This window comes from Anabrus simplex, chromosome 5 (assembly GCF_040414725.1).
Source record: "Anabrus simplex isolate iqAnaSimp1 chromosome 5, ASM4041472v1, whole genome shotgun sequence".
NCBI lineage: Eukaryota > Metazoa > Arthropoda > Insecta > Orthoptera > Tettigoniidae > Anabrus > Anabrus simplex.
The window spans coordinates 8,948,742-8,971,200 of NC_090269.1; the positions used below are offsets into that span (position 1 = coordinate 8,948,742).

At 40.6% G+C, this 22,459-nt stretch overlaps 2 protein-coding genes across 2 annotated transcripts in view; one reads left to right on the forward strand and one right to left on the reverse strand.

The window, feature by feature from the left end:
• Window positions 1–19,249, reverse strand: part of NdufA3 (NADH:ubiquinone oxidoreductase subunit A3) — a 38,017-nt gene extending 18,768 nt beyond the window's left edge. The window contains exons 1-2 of the mRNA XM_067146754.2: window positions 19,100–19,249; window positions 14,269–14,421 (exon numbers count right to left, since the gene is read on the reverse strand). Of these exons, the coding sequence (XP_067002855.1) occupies window positions 14,269–14,421; window positions 19,100–19,130 (184 nt within the window). The 5' untranslated portion in view covers window positions 19,131–19,249. The remainder of the gene's footprint in view (window positions 1–14,268; window positions 14,422–19,099) is intronic.
• Window positions 19,250–19,415: 166 nt separating this feature from the next.
• The window catches only part of LOC136873662 (MAPK regulated corepressor interacting protein 2), a 61,322-nt gene continuing 58,278 nt past the window's right edge, over window positions 19,416–22,459 (forward strand). Inside the window, exons 1-2 of the mRNA XM_067146753.2 lie at window positions 19,416–19,694; window positions 19,852–19,964. Coding sequence (XP_067002854.1) covers window positions 19,690–19,694; window positions 19,852–19,964 — 118 coding nt within the window. The 5' untranslated portion in view covers window positions 19,416–19,689. The remainder of the gene's footprint in view (window positions 19,695–19,851; window positions 19,965–22,459) is intronic.

Genomic DNA, 22,459 nt, shown 5'->3' on the forward strand with positions numbered 1-22,459 from the left:
ATTTTCCAGCTAGCTCATTCTTGGTTGCCAGCGTTTCGCCCTCGTGTGCTAGGGTGGGCTCATCAGTTGGTACCTAGCACACCTACCAATACGCTGGCTAGTGCATACCGTGGAGGCCACTGCGTAGGCTAACTGGAGCCACCGGCAGTGCCAATGCACTAAGAGACTTTGTCTCATCACTAAAAATTGATGCCTGCTTGGCCATCAGATGATATAGATGTTGATTCCCATAGGGAATCTGAAATATTTGTCCTGAATGAGCAAATTTATAATACCAATATAAATGGTCCGTTATTGGACATTATAAATTTTCCAGCTAGCTCATTCTTGGTTGCCAGCGTTTCGCCCTCGTGTGCTAGGGTGGGCTCATCAGTTGGTACCTAGCACACCTACCAATACGCTGGCTAGTGCATACCGTGGAGGCCACTGCGTAGGCTAACTGGAGCCACCGGCAGTGCCAATGCACTAAGAGACTTTGTCTCATCACTAAAAATTGATGCCTGCTTGGCCATCAGATGATATAGATGTTGATTCCCATAGGGAATCTGAAATATTTGTCCTGAATGAGCAAATTTATAATACCAATATAAATGGTCCGTTATTGGACATTATAAATTTTCCAGCTAGCTCATTCTTGGTTGCCAGCGTTTCGCCCTCGTGTGCTAGGGTGGGCTCATCAGTTGGTACCTAGCACACCTACCAATACGCTGGCTAGTGCATACCGTGGAGGCCACTGCGTAGGCTAACTGGAGCCACCGGCAGTGCCAATGCACTAAGAGACTTTGTCTCATCACTAAAAATTGATGCCTGCTTGGCCATCAGATGATATAGATGTTGATTCCCATAGGGAATCTGAAATATTTGTCCTGAATGAGCAAATTTATAATACCAATATAAATGGTCCGTTATTGGACATTATAAATTTTCCAGCTAGCTCATTCTTGGTTGCCAGCGTTTCGCCCTCGTGTGCTAGGGTGGGCTCATCAGTTGGTACCTAGCACACCTACCAATACGCTGGCTAGTGCATACCGTGGAGGCCACTGCGTAGGCTAACTGGAGCCACCGGCAGTGCCAATGCACTAAGAGACTTTGTCTCATCACTAAAAATTGATGCCTGCTTGGCCATCAGATGATATAGGTACCAACTGATGAGCCCACCCTAGCACACGAGGGCGAAACGCTGGCAACCAAGAATGAGCTAGCTGGAAAATTTATAATGTCCAATAACGGACCATTTATATTGGTATTATAAATTTGCTCATTCAGGACAAATATTTCAGATTCCCTATGGGAATCAACATCTATATCATCTGATGGCCAAGCAGGCATCAATTTTTAGTGATGAGACAAAGTCTCTTAGTGCATTGGCACTGCCGGTGGCTCCAGTTAGCCTACGCAGTGGCCTCCACGGTATGCACTAGCCAGCGTATTGGTAGGTGTGCTAGGTACCAACTGATGAGCCCACCCTAGCACACGAGGGCGAAACGCTGGCAACCAAGAATGAGCTAGCTGGAAAATTTATAATGTCCAATAACGGACCATTTATATTGGTATTATAAATTTGCTCATTCAGGACAAATATTTCAGATTCCCTATGGGAATCAACATCTATATCATCTGATGGCCAAGCAGGCATCAATTTTTAGTGATGAGACAAAGTCTCTTAGTGCATTGGCACTGCCGGTGGCTCCAGTTAGCCTACGCAGTGGCCTCCACGGTATGCACTAGCCAGCGTATTGGTAGGTGTGCTAGGTACCAACTGATGAGCCCACCCTAGCACACGAGGGCGAAACGCTGGCAACCAAGAATGAGCTAGCTGGAAAATTTATAATGTCCAATAACGGACCATTTATATTGGTATTATAAATTTGCTCATTCAGGACAAATATTTCAGATTCCCTATGGGAATCAACATCTATATCATCTGATGGCCAAGCAGGCATCAATTTTTAGTGATGAGACAAAGTCTCTTAGTGCATTGGCACTGCCGGTGGCTCCAGTTAGCCTACGCAGTGGCCTCCACGGTATGCACTAGCCAGCGTATTGGTAGGTGTGCTAGGTACCAACTGATGAGCCCACCCTAGCACACGAGGGCGAAACGCTGGCAACCAAGAATGAGCTAGCTGGAAAATTTATAATGTCCAATAACGGACCATTTATATTGGTATTATAAATTTGCTCATTCAGGACAAATATTTCAGATTCCCTATGGGAATCAACATCTATATCATCTGATGGCCAAGCAGGCATCAATTTTTAGTGATGAGACAAAGTCTCTTAGTGCATTGGCACTGCCGGTGGCTCCAGTTAGCCTACGCAGTGGCCTCCACGGTATGCACTAGCCAGCGTATTGGTAGGTGTGCTAGGTACCAACTGATGAGCCCACCCTAGCACACGAGGGCGAAACGCTGGCAACCAAGAATGAGCTAGCTGGAAAATTTATAATGTCCAATAACGGACCATTTATATTGGTATTATAAATTTGCTCATTCAGGACAAATATTTCAGATTCCCTATGGGAATCAACATCTATATCATCTGATGGCCAAGCAGGCATCAATTTTTAGTGATGAGACAAAGTCTCTTAGTGCATTGGCACTGCCGGTGGCTCCAGTTAGCCTACGCAGTGGCCTCCACGGTATGCACTAGCCAGCGTATTGGTAGGTGTGCTAGGTACCAACTGATGAGCCCACCCTAGCACACGAGGGCGAAACGCTGGCAACCAAGAATGAGCTAGCTGGAAAATTTATAATGTCCAATAACGGACCATTTATATTGGTATTATAAATTTGCTCATTCAGGACAAATATTTCAGATTCCCTATGGGAATCAACATCTATATCATCTGATGGCCAAGCAGGCATCAATTTTTAGTGATGAGACAAAGTCTCTTAGTGCATTGGCACTGCCGGTGGCTCCAGTTAGCCTACGCAGTGGCCTCCACGGTATGCACTAGCCAGCGTATTGGTAGGTGTGCTAGGTACCAACTGATGAGCCCACCCTAGCACACGAGGGCGAAACGCTGGCAACCAAGAATGAGCTAGCTGGAAAATTTATAATGTCCAATAACGGACCATTTATATTGGTATTATAAATTTGCTCATTCAGGACAAATATTTCAGATTCCCTATGGGAATCAACATCTATATCATCTGATGGCCAAGCAGGCATCAATTTTTAGTGATGAGACAAAGTCTCTTAGTGCATTGGCACTGCCGGTGGCTCCAGTTAGCCTACGCAGTGGCCTCCACGGTATGCACTAGCCAGCGTATTGGTAGGTGTGCTAGGTACCAACTGATGAGCCCACCCTAGCACACGAGGGCGAAACGCTGGCAACCAAGAATGAGCTAGCTGGAAAATTTATAATGTCCAATAACGGACCATTTATATTGGTATTATAAATTTGCTCATTCAGGACAAATATTTCAGATTCCCTATGGGAATCAACATCTATATCATCTGATGGCCAAGCAGGCATCAATTTTTAGTGATGAGACAAAGTCTCTTAGTGCATTGGCACTGCCGGTGGCTCCAGTTAGCCTACGCAGTGGCCTCCACGGTATGCACTAGCCAGCGTATTGGTAGGTGTGCTAGGTACCAACTGATGAGCCCACCCTAGCACACGAGGGCGAAACGCTGGCAACCAAGAATGAGCTAGCTGGAAAATTTATAATGTCCAATAACGGACCATTTATATTGGTATTATAAATTTGCTCATTCAGGACAAATATTTCAGATTCCCTATGGGAATCAACATCTATATCATCTGATGGCCAAGCAGGCATCAATTTTTAGTGATGAGACAAAGTCTCTTAGTGCATTGGCACTGCCGGTGGCTCCAGTTAGCCTACGCAGTGGCCTCCACGGTATGCACTAGCCAGCGTATTGGTAGGTGTGCTAGGTACCAACTGATGAGCCCACCCTAGCACACGAGGGCGAAACGCTGGCAACCAAGAATGAGCTAGCTGGAAAATTTATAATGTCCAATAACGGACCATTTATATTGGTATTATAAATTTGCTCATTCAGGACAAATATTTCAGATTCCCTATGGGAATCAACATCTATATCATCTGATGGCCAAGCAGGCATCAATTTTTAGTGATGAGACAAAGTCTCTTAGTGCATTGGCACTGCCGGTGGCTCCAGTTAGCCTACGCAGTGGCCTCCACGGTATGCACTAGCCAGCGTATTGGTAGGTGTGCTAGGTACCAACTGATGAGCCCACCCTAGCACACGAGGGCGAAACGCTGGCAACCAAGAATGAGCTAGCTGGAAAATTTATAATGTCCAATAACGGACCATTTATATTGGTATTATAAACCTTAGATAGCTTAACAGTTAACCCTGTCTTACGAAGGCGATTGAGGACCTCTTTCAGATGATCTAGATGTTCTTCAAATACGACATCATCAAGATAATGGTATAAGTATTCAAACTTGATGTCGGAGAAGACCCTATCTAGTAGTCTGGTAAGCACAGCTGCTCCCGAGGGGAGCCCGAAAGGTATGCGGTTGTACAAGTTCCAATCCATGGCAAAAGCTGTGAGATGTTTGGATTCCTCAGCTAGAGGGATTTGATTATACGCCTGATTAAGGTCTAAGATGGTGAAGAACTTAGCCTTCCGGAACCATGAAAAACAAGAGTGAAGGTCGGGAAGGGGCACAGATTGCAACACCATCTTCCGATTTTAAAGTCCTATAGTCAAATCAAAGCCCTGAAGCCGCCTTGGGGTTTCGGAACTAGGAAAATAGGTGAGGAATATGCCGTCTTAGAGGGCCGAATTATACCATCTTTTAGCATTTGCTCAATGATCTCCTTCAGAGCCTTCATTTTAAGCGGAGATAACCTATAAGGTGGAAATCTAACTGGAATCGAATCCGTAACCTCAATCTTGTATTCGATAAGGTCAGTAACACCAAGAGTATCAGAAAAAACCTCTGGAAACGACTGACACAACTTACGAATACTCTCAGCCTGCTCCTCAGGTAGATGTCTAAGGTCTAACAACATCTCATCCTGGGTAGGCGAAACAGATGAACATGACACAGAATTACATTTTAGTAAGGGGATTTTACTATTACTAGCAAATTTGAAAGTGCACGACTTGCTCTGAATGTCAAGCACTAGACCAGTATGAGACATGAAATCCGCTCCCAATATAATGGGGCAAGACAAGTGCTTAGCCACAAGCAGTTTAACTTTCCAAGTGAATTTAGCAATCCTAATTTTGGCAAAGATGAAACCTAAAATTTTCAAGGGAGAGGAGTTAGCCGAAACATATTGAACCAAAGACGAACAATATTTGGGAAATTTACAGACTTTAATTTAGAGTACCATTCAGCCAAAATAATAGAACAAACGCTCCCAGAGTCTAATAGAGCAGTTAGCGGTTCATTATTCAACTCAATTTTCAGAAAAGGAACCAGTGCGAGGGTCACCGCCGCAATCCTAAGACATTCTTTGGGACCTTCGAATGATAAATTAGAAGAGCCCTGACTTTTCCCTGAGCTTTCGTCGGGTTTAACAGGGGCTGAGCCTGAAGAAGGTGAGCGCGCCGACTCAGCCGATGCCACTAGTCACTTTTGATAATTTGCGTTGGTGGAGGTTGCACCAGAAGTCGAACAGGAGGGGGTGCTATTAGCACTCGGGCAATTCTTGGCAATATGAGAAAACGAGCCACATTTAAAACAGCCTTGGGATGACCCTGTTCCATTCTTTGTCCTGCTGGATTTAATCCAAGGATATTTATTCCGGAGATGATCTGCCGACCCACTAGCATAACATTTGCAGGTTGGGGAAATTCGGCGAGGTGGAGGCCGAAAATTCCTCGAAGACGGAGGGGGCTCCTTCGCAACACGTAAGGTGTCGGCATACCTAACTCCTTCGGCTGAGACAGCCATAGCTTCTAACTCAGCAAAAGTTTGCAGACGTAACGCAAAACACAAATATGACCTGTAGGGTGGTGAAATTCCTTCCTCAATGGCCTGCACAATTTGGTCTTCTGGGAAATGCAGAACAAATACCCTTGTGTAGAACTTAATGTCTAGTATGAAGTCGGCAAGATTTTCATCCAGTCGCTGTACTCGGTACAGTAGAATTCCATTAGTCCGGCATCCAACAGTCCCGAACGCCCGATGGCCCGGCACCATTCTAGGATTTTTAATGTTATTATTTCTTAATAATGATCTCTCCTGAACAATTTGATGCATTATTTGTCGAAACCATTGGAAATGTAGTTTTTTATTATTTCAAAGTTAATAGTGCAAATCTATCTGATACAATCCAGTTGTTGTGCATTGACTTCTATCTCTGGAAATATTTAGTCTGGAAGGCTGTATGCTACACTAAGTACTGGAAACCCAACCATTTGATAAAAAAAAGATTTAAAACATTGAATGTATGGGCCACGTTCAAGAACGGATGGGAACATGCCTTCAAAAACTGAAGCGGACAGAAGGAAAAGAGAAGTTGTAGATGGAAAGACTAAATGGTAAAGGAAGACTTACAGATAAAACTATCGATGAACTTCGGCATTATTATGGAATGTCAATAAGAAACAAAAGAGGACTGTGTTATTAAACTAATGATTCTGCTGATCAACATTTTACTGCAAAATGCTGTATTACAGCTGTTTTCACAGTACACCTGAACTTATATCGTAGTAAGATAGTACGGCATTTTCGGTAATCCGGCACCGGGCCGATTCCGATCGTGCCGGACTATCGGACTTCTTCTGTAATAGTACTTCTGTATTAGAGAGGACATTGCCCTGGCCGGAATGAAATTAGCTAGCAGATCGGCGTGGAAGTCTTCTGTAGATGATTGTTCAGCAATTGCTCTTACTATTTTGTCTGAGAGGACACCTATGGAGTAAGGGTAAATAATTCGAAGAATTTGACATGGGGAAAGAGAAAACACAAGAGCGTGATCTTGGATTCAACTAAAAGCCTTAAGAATGCAATGACGTCATTAGTGGAATTAACCAAAAACTTAGAAATACCTCTAAGTAACATAGCCAAAGGGTGAGGCAAACTACTAAAGCCAGGCGACATAACAGGTAACGGCCTAGGGGGTGAAGAGGCTTCAGAGACAGCGTTATTCAAAAAGAAAGGTGGAATTGAGGTACGGCGATCAGACTCATTTCCTAATGGGGCAGACGTCTGTTGAGTATCTACTGATTTTCTACCTTCTTCACCCTCGGAAGAATCCTCCCCATTAGCTATGTTTACCACAGTGGGCTGGTCAATTTTGGGAGTAGCAGACCCAGTTAACAATTGACTAACCTTACTGGACATATTAGAAAGGTGTTCAACAAGATTACTTGCCTCCTTACCCTTGAACTTCATTTAACTTAAGAGACAATAGAGGCATCATTTACTTCAAAAAAACTACCTACAGATGCTAGCTCAGTAGTGTTGTCAGTGATAGTGGATAGAGCCTCATCAATATCTTTCCCTCCCAAGGTTGGGATACTAAGTGGTAATCCAAGGGATTCTTTAAGCTTGGTGGTATCGGCCGCAACCGTGCCTTCAGATTGAACATTTCTAATAGCTAATTCATAAATCAATTCCTCCTTGCGCAAGTAGCCGGGATGGAGGACTTCGCGAGGGCCGGACATGATGACAAAAACTTCATAAATTCAGAAAATAGGAAAGAAAATTCCAGCGACAGAGAAAATTGTTAGAGTACAAGTCAAATCGAATGTTTAGCCGTCAAAAGGGGCTAAATTAAGACCCATTCAACCACGCTCTGCTACCACTTGTTACCATGGTTGGTGGATCAGCAGAGGTGAAAGAAGGTGCCAGGATGAATGGGTCTAACTACAGAGTCAAAGTTAATTTAAAACTTTAACAAGGTTATATTTTCTGAGTTTAACAATCAATAACAACCAAAATTTAACAGGATCCAAGAATTTTTACTCTCCTGGGCTACAAGCCCCTAGTTTTACAATTTGAGCTCCTAGCTCCACGCCAAAATTTGTTCAAGGGCAGAAATCCCCTAATAATATGGAGCACTTGCTCCCACTTTACAATGTCAAGTCTCCCAGAGGCATTCCAACAACACTAGAAAAGAGCTGACACGCTCTCAGTTTTTCAAGCCTATTCAAGGCAATATCAGAAACTTACAATTACTGGCCATCAAGGCACAACATACAATAATGAAACAGGGGTATCTCGAACCCAGCCTACAGGGCCTTTGTGTAGAAGAAATAACAGATAAATAAATGGCCCGAAAACAAAATGAAAGGAGGCACACTTGCACTCCTCTATGTAGCTTCTTAACCCTTTCAGATCTGGTGTCCAATATATTGGACACTAACTTTTATCCTATTTTAAACGCAGTAAACTGTCTCAATTACCATTAAAACCTCATGATCATTATTTTGGACGTTTGGCTAGTGCAAGGCATCGAATATCTCTGCCTTCATGCAAGATGGCAGACTCATTGCCAGGATCATCAGGTAAGTCACATTTCTGTATTAATTACTTGAGCAATTTGCTTCATATGACTTCAGAAAATTATGTGTGTGGAAGAGAGTAACATAAGTTTCAGCTTTATAATATGATAACTGAAGAAACAAGTTTACTTGAGCTTCCTAAGCGATGGAATTCAATGTCCAAAATTTTGGACATAAGGTCACAATGGTAGTACTTCTTCTGAAGTTCATGACCTGGATGCTGATGAGAGTTTGCAACTTGTGAATTTTAACAAAGTATTACAGGCTTAAATTATACAATAATTCTTCCAAAATGTATAATAATTAGGTGTTGCCCTTCAACAATAAAAATGTGAGGTTATTTTTAGAAATTATGGTGGGTTTTTTTTGTTTACTTCTAGGATGCAGGAAAACATAGTGTTCTGAATGAAACACATGCCAAGGGAATACTGGACATGCTCGAAGACTGAGATCTGTTTGATACTGATATGTCAGATGAAAGGGATAATTTTGAAGATATTCCAGCTGCTGTTGGCCAAGGTGTCAGGATAGGATGTACAAATCTTTCAGTCAAGGAAGACGTGAAACCTAAATGGGATTCACAGGACTGGCAGATGATATTGGATGTGAACGTGTTTTGACAGATCAACTAATACCAGTACCTCCTTTCTACAGGTATACAGACAGGTGGGGAAGAAGCTGTAGGTTTACTTATACAGTTAGGGACTGGTGAGACAACTATAACAAACAATGGCCACCTGTAGGATTATCTCGCTGAAAAACTACAAAAAACCACTGAAAATCAATACAGGTGTTGTTCTTTCTCCCTTTAACTCGTTTTCAACATGATTTCCATCGCGTTCAAGGTTTTCAAGATTATCCTATTGATTTCTTCATCAAGTATATCACAGATGATGATTTTGAAAATTTTGCAAAATATACAAATATTTATGCCCTGTAGTCTGGTAAAACAAATTTCAAAAGTACCAATGACAGTAAAATTAAAGCACTGATTTGCCTACACTGAGCTGTAGGAAATAAGTCATGGACCTGTATAAAGGGAGCTGCACAGTCCGTAGATCTCTGTCATGGCCATCCATCAATACGTCACATCATAGCCTGCACGGCTGCTAGGTTACATCGCAATACACATTTTATTGAAAGACATATTTATGATCATTCGATTTTCCCAAAGAGAAATACCAGTACCTCCTTTTTACAGGTATACAGACAGCAAGCAGGTTTAATTTCTAGGAAGAAATGTAAAAATGTGAAGTCAATCCAAGTTATTTTGTTTCTCGGGAGTATTTCTTTTGAAGAAGAAAGCCAGTCTTAATCATTCTGCAATATTAACGATGTGTAGTCATATTCTGCAATAAAAAAATATTTTTAAACCTACATTTTAGTCACTTAACATTTCATGATCTTACAACCTCCCAGACCCAGTGTCCAATATATTGGACAAGAAAATATTTTTTGAAGTAATGGCAACAAAAACAATTTTTGTTCGAATATGGCTTAAAAGAATCCCAAGAGGTCTACTAGGCAGCAAAAATAATTTTTTTCGGCGCCAGAAGATAATTCGGGACTGAAGGGGTTAAAACCTAAAAGGCACCAGGCCGATGAAACAGGGGCTATTCCCAAACTATGGAGGTGACTGTATAAGAGTTATTTAAGACATTAAGAGAGAGAAGAAAATCAGTTACCAAAACGTAGTCACCTCAAACCAAAATGAAGGAGAGCTCGAGAGGGTAAATCACTCTCTATCCCCGAATTACAGTTACAGATTTAATTAAGTTTTTACACAAGCCGGCAGAAAATTACATGTTTCGAAAGATAGCTTACACAGTAAAGGTTTCGGACCTTTCCCGCAGGTTAAACTGCCGAGCTAGCAAGAAATAAAGTCGTTAAATGGCCATTACCTTGCTGAAGACATGCTGCCTGATGAAAGAGGCACCATCCGCCTCCTGCTTCACATCCATACACTTAGACAGATGTTGATCAAATGGCCAAGAGGCGTGAAAATCAGCAGTTTATAAACCCTCGGGGAAAGTTTGAGACCTTTCATGAATGATCAAGACACACCCACGGTGTTTATTGGTTAACTTCAAAAGTTACACTCAAAATCGAAGAAGAAATACATGAATGGTAGGAAATTAATTACAGAAATTCTGGATTGGCTAAATTCAAAACTGGCGGAAAGAAAAGATCAACATTGCCAACCCACAAATGAACGAACATAATTTAGTAAGGAAAAAACTTATGAATACAAAATTTCTTCAAAAAGGTTCCTTCACTTCGCACCAGGGTGCATGATTATAGATTTTTAGCAGACACATCTATGAGAGAATGTCCACACTTCTTGAAGAACGGAAAACAAAACACGTTGAAATTCACACAGTACTGGCAACTTCATAATCACAAAATTAATGTAGTGACATCTTCTGAGCAAATTTTAAGGAGGTTTAGTTTTAAGTTCAGTGTTTCTCCTGTAGAGGAGGTTTTGTTGGCGCAAGATTTAAAAGTGCGGCATAGGGGTGTACCGCCCGGTACAAACAGAATTGTAAATAAAGTGAAAAATGAACAAAAAACAACTTTAATTAAAGAGTGAAAGAAGAAAAAGGAATCTGCAGTTCTAACTTTTCAAAATAAGCACTCTTATCAACTGGCTAAAATTTTCAGGAAAAAAAAAACCATCAACATCGCATACAAAATGGATAATAATACTAATAAGATAATTTTCAATTCAGATACGATAAAGAATAAATGTATATTTAATAAATCAGGAATTTACAAATTAACATGCCAAACATGTAAACGACGATACATAGGACAGTCTGGAAGAAGTTTGGCTATAAGGTACAAAGAACATGTTAATGCAGTCAAACATAAAAGATGTTCGGCAATGGGAGAACATATGGTTGAAAAGAATCATAAATTTACAGACATTTCTAATGACATGAAATTATTACATTCGGCCAAAAAGGGAAAATAAATGACTGTTTTGGAAAGTTTAGAAATGTATCTTTCATAAAAAAATAATTTTGAATCAAGTTTAAATAAGAGAAGTGTAGAAGATAACCCACTGTATAGACTAGCATATGATCATTTAAGGAACAAAAAGGGGAAAAAAGAAGAAAAACTTGAAGATCTTAAATTTATATAAGTATTCTCATTAAGTTCAACAAAATTTATGTACTGATCATTTTTATAATATTTCATAAGTTTTCTTTATTCATTGACATGGAGTATTAGGACACAATACTTCTTTGAATTGTAAAAACAAAAGATTGTATTATATTGTTTTATTCTTTGAACTGACCACTGATGAAGGGAATGGGTGACTTCCCGAAACATGTATGGTTAAATAAATAGTTTTCTTTCATTAATAAGTGTATTGACAAGGCGGATTCAAATAAAACTATTTTAAATAGTTCTGTACCAGTAATATATCCAGCCACTGGACGCGCTGAAATTTTCAATGCCAAGAATGTTCACCACTTTAAGCGCCTTTTCCCTTAAGAGCACACCATCAATTGGAATGCATGCGGCTCTTGAAGTTTCAAACCAACTTTTTTACCATTTTTCCCATTTTGTCGTATTTGCAGTATGACGCATACTTCCTTTTCTTGGAGTTTGGTCTGCATTCTGAAGCATTTGATGTAATGCTTCCTCTGTTTTTCACAATTGTATTCAGCATGGATACAGGAACCTGCAATTCACGTGCCAATGAAACACGTGTTCCACGGTACAAATCAACCTTTTCTAATATTCGAACTTTCTCATCCATACTGAAAGTTTTTCTTTCCTTCTTTTTGTCCATTATTAGCAGGAAAACAATAAAGCAATAACAAAGAAGGATTAACAAATACACACGATGGGAAAGGAAGATCGCGGCAATTCACTCTGACAGCTCGACTCACATAACAAGAACGTAACAAATTAAAAAAAATACAGTAAATGTGACGAAACCAGTGACAATAACTTTAACAACTCCAACAACAAACGCAAGTGTAAAACAATAACCGTGAAATAACGAACTGGGTCAAGACAAACACTGAATCACTTGATAACGTTTCCTTCTTGTGGCTTATACTGTACTTAGCAATAGAGCAAACACCTGATATCTCCTTCTTCTTCTCCTACTTTGCGGTTTTGTTCATTCAACTCGTCAGATTTCTTCTTCATGGAAGATTAATGGGCACTTTATCGTTGTCGGATTTGAAAATAAGGTTTAGGATGCTGTGGAAAACACCTGATATCAAAGAATGCACTGCGTTGGTTAAGCGGAAGTTCAATACTGAGAGTTCTAAGAGTTATTACAGACCATGGTTGTTTGATTTGGTAGCTATGCCATGGTTACTCAAAGCGTTTTAGGTTAGTTGCGACACCATTTTACCTTGCATAAATTGTTACAAACGTAAATTTGAGGATTCTAATACATTGCGAGCATAGGAAATTCAGGGGACCAACAAAAAATGTTGTAAAAGCCGGGAACATAAATGCGGGGTAGTACTGTACATACACAGGAACGCATGCTGATATTTCAGGATGAACCAAGTCTCGGCTCTCCTACCTTGGACAATCGAAGTTGAAATAGGGAGACTCCAAAATTGGTTGTTTACCCGTACACAAAATAAGCAGTTTAAAATTGATTATACTTAATAGAAGAAAACATACGGAAAATTATTAATCTCTGAAGTATCATCTCTGTATGGGGTAATAATAACTAAGTTTTGTAACCATGTACATACGTAACACAACTTTTGACACACAGATATGGAACATTGTAGAGTTCAAGTCAGTAATAAGTAAAGGCGACAATTTTAGAGTCATGTTCTGTTTTTATATTTGTTCAGATTTTTTCCTTTGTTCCTTACATATTGTATATTTTCTAATTAGTAGTATTTCAGTTCATTGATATGTACACCGTACTGTATTCCTTCTAATTAGGTTGTTTGTTTGTTGTTTGCCTGATTGTTTATTTGTTAGTTTGTTTTGGCTGGTGACGTAGAGCTGGGAGAGGGTGAGACGGGCGTGACCTGAAACTTATAAATTATAATAGGCGTGACCTATCTCAGGCTAAAGTGTTCATTCAATACATCTGCACGTGTAGAGTAGAGTAAGGTAGTGGACAGTATTAGGTTAGAGGAAGTAAATTGTCAGTGAGACAATTAAAGATAAGCCGAGTTATGGCATCCGTCTTGGCAGAAGAATGCAGGCTACGTGTAGAGCTGGCAATCCGCTCACATGTGGGCTGTTACATAAAGGAGTGGTGAGGAAATAACATTGACAGCTTAAGGGGTCTATGTGGTATCAGTTTCCGGCTTCATGGGACATGTCTGGTTGTGACATCCCACGGAAGGGTGGTAGCAGTTCCTCACCAGGGGTGATGTCGTGACCAGACAGATTTAGGATAGATTTAATGTAGTTAAGTAGTTAGTTTAGTTAGATGAAGAGGTGGGTGTTGCATGTGGAGCTGGCTATCTGCCCATGTGCGAGATGCTACATAGTAGATTTAGTCGTAGTTAAGTAGTAAGTAGTGCTTAGCTAATAAATATTCTGCAAGTGTTTATTTCCGAGTTTATTTTTGAATTTTTCATATTTGGAACATTGTAACCGGGTGAACGCTTGTTATGTTTGATAAATCATACCCCTAATATGTTAGCATACAACCAAAACCATTTATTCTTATCCCAACAGTTTTCAAAAAGCATTCTTTTCAAAGAAAAATAGGTTTATGATTGATCTGTCTGGTCTAAATCCTTGTAAATATCATATAATATAAAAATGGGAATATTTAGTTTCATTTTGTAAGTTATACATACCAATGTAGGTTTGTTTGAACCTCCTGTTATCACCATCCTTGGCATAGTAATTGTAGACTCCAACACTAGCCAGACCAATTCCAATTAATGCCATGAAGGAAGAGCCAATTACTTCTGGGATCTCATGCCACCCTCGCTTGAACAGAGCCATTACTGAAACAAGGTAGTTTCTCATAAAATTATCTCCGCAGCATTTCCATAGCGTTTTTGAGTTTTAAAATTATAAATTGAGAAGTACATCATGACTTCTTCACTGATTGTAAATGATATGAGATCAGTTTTAAAATAAAGTTTAAATTCTGCATGTACTGTTTTATTAGACCCTCAAAGAACACGAAGTTCAACCTCACCAATGCTTATCTTCCCCACTGCAAATTATGACACCAAAACATGGACCATGAAACAGGCAGAGCTTCAAAATGTACCCTCAGGATATCCTGGCCTCAACACCACACAGTGTTGTATGAACTTGGTATAGAAATGAGGCTCCTGGCCACATCGCCAGAAGAAGATGCACCATAGAGAAGCTAATAGTAGAGGGCAAAGTCATTGGCAAGAGGAATGTAACAGCTACAGCCCCTACTGGAGCAATCTCTCCTTAAGGTGATCCACATACCAGCAGACCAGCATAATTGGAAGGATCACATCAAGAGAGCTACTTCATGGCATGGCACCACACCCAGTCAAGGGCAAATGATCAAGGAGGAGCAGTGTTTAGAGTTATTTACCGGATAAAATGAAATGGTGCAAGAGCATTGGTCTGGATAGACCAGTCATATGGGGACAAGCGAAGGGGGTCTGGGGGCTTAAGCCCCCAGGTTAGAGCCGCAAAGCGGCCTTAGACCTCTAGATTGCACTGCAAACACCATTGGTCTGGACTGGTTAGGGTAGGGCCTGGACAAGACCACTGGTCTGGACTGGTTACAATAGGGGTCGGACTAGACCACTGGTCTGGATAGACCCGTCAATTGGGGTTCAAGCAGACGAAACTAGAGACATTACTCTTATCAACACCATGCCATAACCTATGAAAATATAAATATCAATAACATAAACAACACTTATAACTTCCATGATTTGCGTTGTAACTTCCATGCTTTCCTCATCTACCGTAAGTTATATGCTTTGCTCTAAAGTCAAAGTGACCAGTCTATCCCATAACTAGCGATGTGCTTGAGCCCAGCTCGAGCTGCTCAAACAGATGACGTCAGAGTTCGAACAAGTTCGAGCTTTTGGGTGCGCAGCGACCTAGCGGCTTGCTTATTATCAGACAGAAACCTCAAGAAGGCTGTGTTAGATTACTGAGCTAGGCAATACCGCCTCGTCCTGTGTTTGCTGTGCACTTCTGTATATTTTGAGCGTATACGCCCTTCAAACTGTATCCGCAATTTAGAAACAGCCAAAATCTGTGTTTGTGCGATGATTCATTGCAAATGCCTCCCCAGAATATACAGACTGCCTCCAGAACTTCATTTGCATGTACAGTACTATTTTTTTTTTGCTTTACGTCGCACCGACACAGATAGGTCTTATGGCGACGATGGGACAGGAAAGGCCTAGGAATGGGAAGGAAGCGGCCGTGGCCTTAATTAAGGTACAGCCCCAGCATTTGCCTGGTGTGAAAATGGGAAACCACGGAACACCATCTTCAGGGCTACCGACGGTGGGGTTCGAACCCACTATCTCCCGGATGCGAGCTCACAGCTGCGCGCCCCGTAACCGCACGGCCAACTCGCCCGGTGCATGTACAGTACAAAGACGACGCGTCACAACAAGTTCTTCTTACAATGTTGCCGCAACATTATTTGTATACATGCGAGTAATTTGTACCGTTGCAGGAACATACTTTTGTTACTATCCTTGACACTATTACATCCTGGCCAGAAGTCAGAGGCGCATCAGGGATGGCGAGCGAGGAGAATAATCTAGGCTATATTATTATTATTGTATACTTTTATTGGTAACTACTAGAGAATTATTTACAATTTGCTTTTAATCGCTCCGACACACATAGGTCTTATGGCGACATTGGGATAGGAGAGGGCTAGACGCGGGAAGGAAGGGGCCGCCGCTTCAATTAAGGTACAGCCCCAGCATTTGCCTGGTGTGAAGATGGGAAACTACAGAAAACCATCTTCAGGGCTGCCGACAGTGGAGTTCGAACCCTCTATCTCCCGAATACTGGATACTGCTGCACTGAAGTGACTGGAGCTACTGAGCTCAGTATTATTATTTCTTTTCGTTCTTAGTTCGTTTACCCTCCAGGGTTGGTTTTTCCCTCGGACTCAGCGAGGGATCGTACCTCTACCGTCTTAAGGGCAGTGCCCTGGAGCTTGAGACTTTCGGTCGGGTGATACAACCAGGAAGGATGACCAGTACCTTTCCCAGGTGGCCTCACCTGCTATGCTGAACAGGGGTCTTGTTAGGGAATGGGAATATTGGAAGGGATTGACAAGGAAGAGGGAAGGAAGCGGCCTGAAGGAGAAGTGGGAAACCACGGAAACCCACTTTGAGGATGGCTGAGGTGGGAATCAAACCCACCTCTACCCAGTTGACCTCCCGAGGCTGAGTGGACCCCGTTCCAACCCTCGTACCACTTTTCAAATTTCGTGGCAGAGGTGGATATCGAACTCGGGCCTCCAGGGGTTGCAGCTAATCACACTAACCACTACACTACAGAGGCGGACTAATTGCCAAAGAACAAATTGATGGTTTCATAATGTAATGCGTATGCACATAAAATCGGTATAAACTGCATACCTCAACAGTAGAGTAAATTTGTAGACCCTGTCCAGGCGGACATTCCAAGACCTTCACCATTCTAATGCGAGCGGCCGTCCACTGTGCTATTCATGGAGGGAAAAAAAAAAAAAGAGCCTATTAAGGATATTTTACCTGCATACGTCGACGTCATTTTAGGTGGAGATGTCTGACCCTGATTTGGAATGCTTCGTTCGACGAATTATGAACATTATGAATTTTTAAGTGTCTTGTCATCGTCGATGTATTTTTACTGTCGTTTTTTAATATTTTATCACATCGTGTGCATTTTACTCGTTTGTCTGGAAGCTCTTCAAAGTAGCCCCAAGTCCATGACCTTTTTCCACCGGTCATTGTCTGCTCTGTCTGAAGTAATAACAAGTTCGCATATTATAATATATTATTAATAATTATTAAGGAGAAAATAATAACACGTAGTATACAAAAAAACATTGTAACTACCGGTACTTGAAAGTAATGATTAACAACATTAAACCTGCAAAACACGACAAAGTTATAAAGAAAAGCATTTCTGAAGAGCGGACAAAATGTAAAATGCAAAGTTAAACATTAACGAAATAAATAGCTTACTATAAAATTGCTTTTACCAATCTGTTGTTCGTACTACCAGAAATACTATTAAACAAATGCTCTTTCCCTTCATAGAGAATGTTGTGTTCACTACCCTACACACAAAAATATACTGAGTGTACCTAGTAGTAGTCTAATACGACAACTGGTCTGCCAGCACTCCGCACAGTCCATGTGTGGGGGTCGCCTGACAGAACGGGTTCAATACCGTATTGAGCCTACGTAGTGTAACGGGCTGGCTCGAGCCTGCTCGAACTTGAGTATCATTCGCCCATCACTACTCATAACATCTCTGGAAACAAAGATGGCTATGATAAATACATCCTCCTCCTTCATTGTATGTTGAGTATTCAGCCCGAAGGCTGGTTTGATCCTCTGCAACTCCGCCAACAGCTGACATAAATAGCCTAGGCGTCACTGAAGAGGCGTACTAGGGAAATGAGGAGTGAGGTAGTTTCCTGTTGCTTTCCTCACCGAGCCACCCGCTGCTATTACATATCAGTCTGCCAAGCCCATTGAAATGCATGCACCAACCGACCCTATGAGCGATATTTTCACACCATTCATAACAGGGACTGGACTCATACCTCAGTCACTTTCATACTGCCAAAGCCAAGGATGAGACTGAGACAGGTCAATGAAAGTAACAAATTTGATATAGCCCATACCAAAAGACATAGTGCACTGTAAACACTACATCTCGCCAGCAAAGGCATCCCTACTTCATTATGAGTAGGCTAATTATTACCAATATTACCCATAAAATCACTAAAAATCCTACGTTTTGGAACCTGAAAAAGAAAATTTTCAAAATGGAGTGCTGAACACATGTGACTGATTTTCAATGCAATATTATTATTATTTCCAGTCCCCTACTTCTTCATCACTGCCATATGCTGTTTTACATGGGATTCTCAAGTACTATCTTGCAATTTCAAGCTCTTCACCTTACCATCTCTGCAGCAGAATACTGTTCTCTAGTCTTTCTAAACACCAACTATACCAAAATGATTGCCACATAGCCAAACAATAGGCTATTATGCATACTCTATCAATGTATCTGGCTAATAGTACTGACCCATAATCCAATCTTCAAAGGGGAAGTCGCAAATTGATGTGTAACAATTTCAATTCGCTTTAGGTTATGGCTTTTTTTCTTTTTTTTTTTTTTTCCTACGGTTTCATCAGTGCTAAAGTATTCCCTCCATTAGACAAATCGAAGGGAACCGATATAATTATCATCAACGGGGGATACAATTTGAATTTACCCGTCATTTAACTTTTAGAATAATTGTCGAAGAAAAACTAATTCCTATTCAATAAAATCACATGCACATAACCTTGTAACTGATCATGGTTTAGATTCTCGATTCGTATAGTTCATGGTCCATTTACCAAATATCGTGTATTTAACAAGAATACATAGGATTTATCTTATACAAAGAATTTTAAAATGAATTATAACAAATTGATTTCTTACGGCCCCTTTGCCCCTGAGTCGCCGCAGCCATTTTCTTCACAATGTACAATGATTCTCAATAAGATAGATAATCCTTTTAGGTGCAAAACATTTCGACGCACATGTTCTGTTAATCAAGAAATAATTTGCTTTTATATCATGTGTTTTATCTTACCCCGGATGTGTACTCTTTGGAAAGTAAGTCTTACTGACTATTAAATTTTACAGATCGAGTAAATTTTCGTAATTAGTTTATTATTCTCCACAAAAATAATATAAAATGAATTTATTTACAGTTATAAATCTAGATGTCGAAGGATGTGATAGACAATAGAATGAAAAGTGCCCGTCATCAGATGACTTCCGTTTGCAATTCACATATGTGAAGATCTCTTGACAACTTAATATTTGTAAATAAACAAGCAGCTGCTGGCTAAGCTAAGAGGATATTGGCGTTGGAAGGCGGGGCAGGCGTTTTTTAAAACGCCCTCCGATACATCCTCAGCCCCTCGATTTTTATGGCTTCTAAAGTGAATGTTTCTTGTTTGAAGATAGGGTTGTTGTGACAGGTAGTACGCGAAGACATCGTACGAGGACGATAGTAATTTAAAATGAGGTACTGTATATTGTTCTGTCACGCTGGCACTTACAATTAGTATTATTCATATAGTGGTAGCTTTTGTCGTAGCCTTTCTATACTTATTGTCTGATTGTCGTGTCACGAGTTTTTAGAATAAGATGTAAGGCTTAGAAAACATGTTTTATTGTTCCAGTCAACCAAGGCCACAAATGCAATCCCTCAATGGCAAGAGACCAAACACTCAGAGGGTGCAACAGGATTCCACGCCAACTCAACATGATGATTTAATTAAATTTATTTGTGACTGTAAGTAAGATATAAAGGTTTTGACTTAACATACAACAAACATGTTGACTTATTCTCAAATGCTATTAATTTATGCTTCAAAATTGCTAACTTATAATTCTCTGTTCAAACTGGTACATTTTGATGTAATTGATAGAACCCTTTCCCTTTATAATTAAAGATCTAAGGCTTCTACTTACGTGTACCAAGCTCTTATTGCTTCCTTTCTTGTTATACTCTCAGTGGTCAGTCCTTGTCTTCTGACTCCAACAGTATCTGGGTATCCTAGGCATAGGGTGACTTTTTCCCGTCTTTAGCATCCCATGACCCTTCATTTTGTAAACCTTGTTATCTTTATAATAATTGAGATTGGAGCTCTTTCTTTTGTGCACAGGACTGTTAACTAGGATTTTTTGGCCCTTAATCAACAATAATTTGATTTCATTTTTCTCAGTGGTCCTAGCCTTCCCTTTATCTGTCACAAAATGACTTAATTTTGTTACATTATATACCGGTATACTACATTATTCTTGTCCACACAAAACTAGAATGGGATTGACATGGAAGAGCTGCTTGGTTATGCCTCTTTTTGTTACCCAATGAAAGCTGCCTCATGGCAAAGTCAAGTATTATCCGCACACTTTATCTTGGTGCATTTACACCCTAGTGCTGAATCGGTCGACCTCGGCGATCTTCGAAATTCCTACTGGCAACCTTTGAAACACAAACTATGAATCACTTAAGCATCGTTGTGCGACATCTGGCGTACACTTTACGTACTAGTACTGTTGTTGTTTACACAACAAAGCCAAAGTACAGAATTCATGCTAGGAACAAGATTCGCATCGAGAAATGTTTTATAATGTTATATAATGTGTATGTGACATAGTTGTTGGTTTAAGATGTTGACGGTTTAGAAATTTCATATGGATCGATCATATTCTCGATTCAATTCAGATTTCATTTTCATTCAGTTGGCAGCACCAGGCAGCACTATCGATACCGGGACAGCTCCCTCTTTACTCCTCACCCCCGTACACAAATGCACCAAGATAAAGTGTGCGGATAATACATTAGAGGAGACATGTTAAAGAATTCAACTGGCCGCACTAAGTGACTACAGCTATCGAGCTTGGTACTAGCAGATGAATAGTGTAGTCCCAATATAGAAGTAAAATAACAAAAATTTGCAATGCATTATTAAGATTACGGTAGTATTTGTGACAAGAATAAATGTTTATCAATGTCCATATATAAAATTCTTGTATGGCAATTGCCTATTTTACAGTAGGTAACCCAAAAGCACACAAAAATGAAAAAATAATATAAAACAGGATTTATGCAAATATTTAATGTCATACTTGAGATAATAATTCTATATTGGGACTACACTATTCATCTGCTAGTACCAAGCTCGATAGCTGTAGTCACTTAGTGCGGCCAGTATCTGGTATTCGGGAGAGACTGGGTTCCAACCCCACCGTTGGCAGCCCTGAAGATGGTTTTCCGCTGTTTCCTGGTTTTTTTTGTTTTTTTTTTGTTTTGTTTTTTTCTTTATGTCGCACCGACACAGATATGTCTTGTGGCGACGATGGGATAGGAATGGAAAGGAAGTGGCCGTGGCCTTAATTAAGGTAACAGTCCCAGCATTTGCCTGGTGTGAAAATGGGAAACAACGGAAAGCCATTTTCAGGGCTGCCGACAGTGGGGTTCGAACCCACTATTTCCCGATTACTGGATACTGGCCACGCTTAAGCGACTGCAGCTATCGAGCTTGGTGTTTCCTGTTTTCACACCAGGAAAATACTGGGGCTGTACCTTAATTAAGTCCACAACCGCTTCCTTCCCACTCCTAGCCCTTTCTTGTCCCAACGCCGCCACATGACCTATCTTTGTCGGTGTGACATAAGACTACTTGTTGTTGCATCTGCTAGTCACTTCCAAAGTCAGAACTAATACCATCGTCATCAGAAGAGCGTGGAACCTGCCAGAAAAACAATTATTCTTGCCACGTTCTCTTCCACGAAACCTTCATTTCCCTATGCTGATTCACTCCACTTCTCGCTCGTTATTGTGCCCAGCTTTATGACGGATGACACAGTGAATTTTTTGTTGTAGTGGACGACATAACCCTTAACTTGAGCCCATATTGTTTCAATAGGGTTAAAATGATAATGATATGGTGGCAGCCTTAGTATCTTATGTCCGTTCTTTGCAGCTATGTCATGGCTTGTGTTTTGTAACAAGTTCTATTAATTCTACCTTCTTTGGATCAGTTACCCATACATTTCTATGATTTAACCAGTCAATTGATTTTTATTGGATGCCATTATCAGGGGCTTGTCGAAAATTAAGGAGTGATATTTTGCATTATCCATAACAGTCACGGATGGGTTTTGTAAACTATTTCAAATGTTTTATGGTTCATCTCCTCATGATAATCACTGGCCTTCTTGGAGTTAAAGAGGAGACAGTAACCCTTGTAGGTGGGGGACATAAATGAAGAATACACCCAT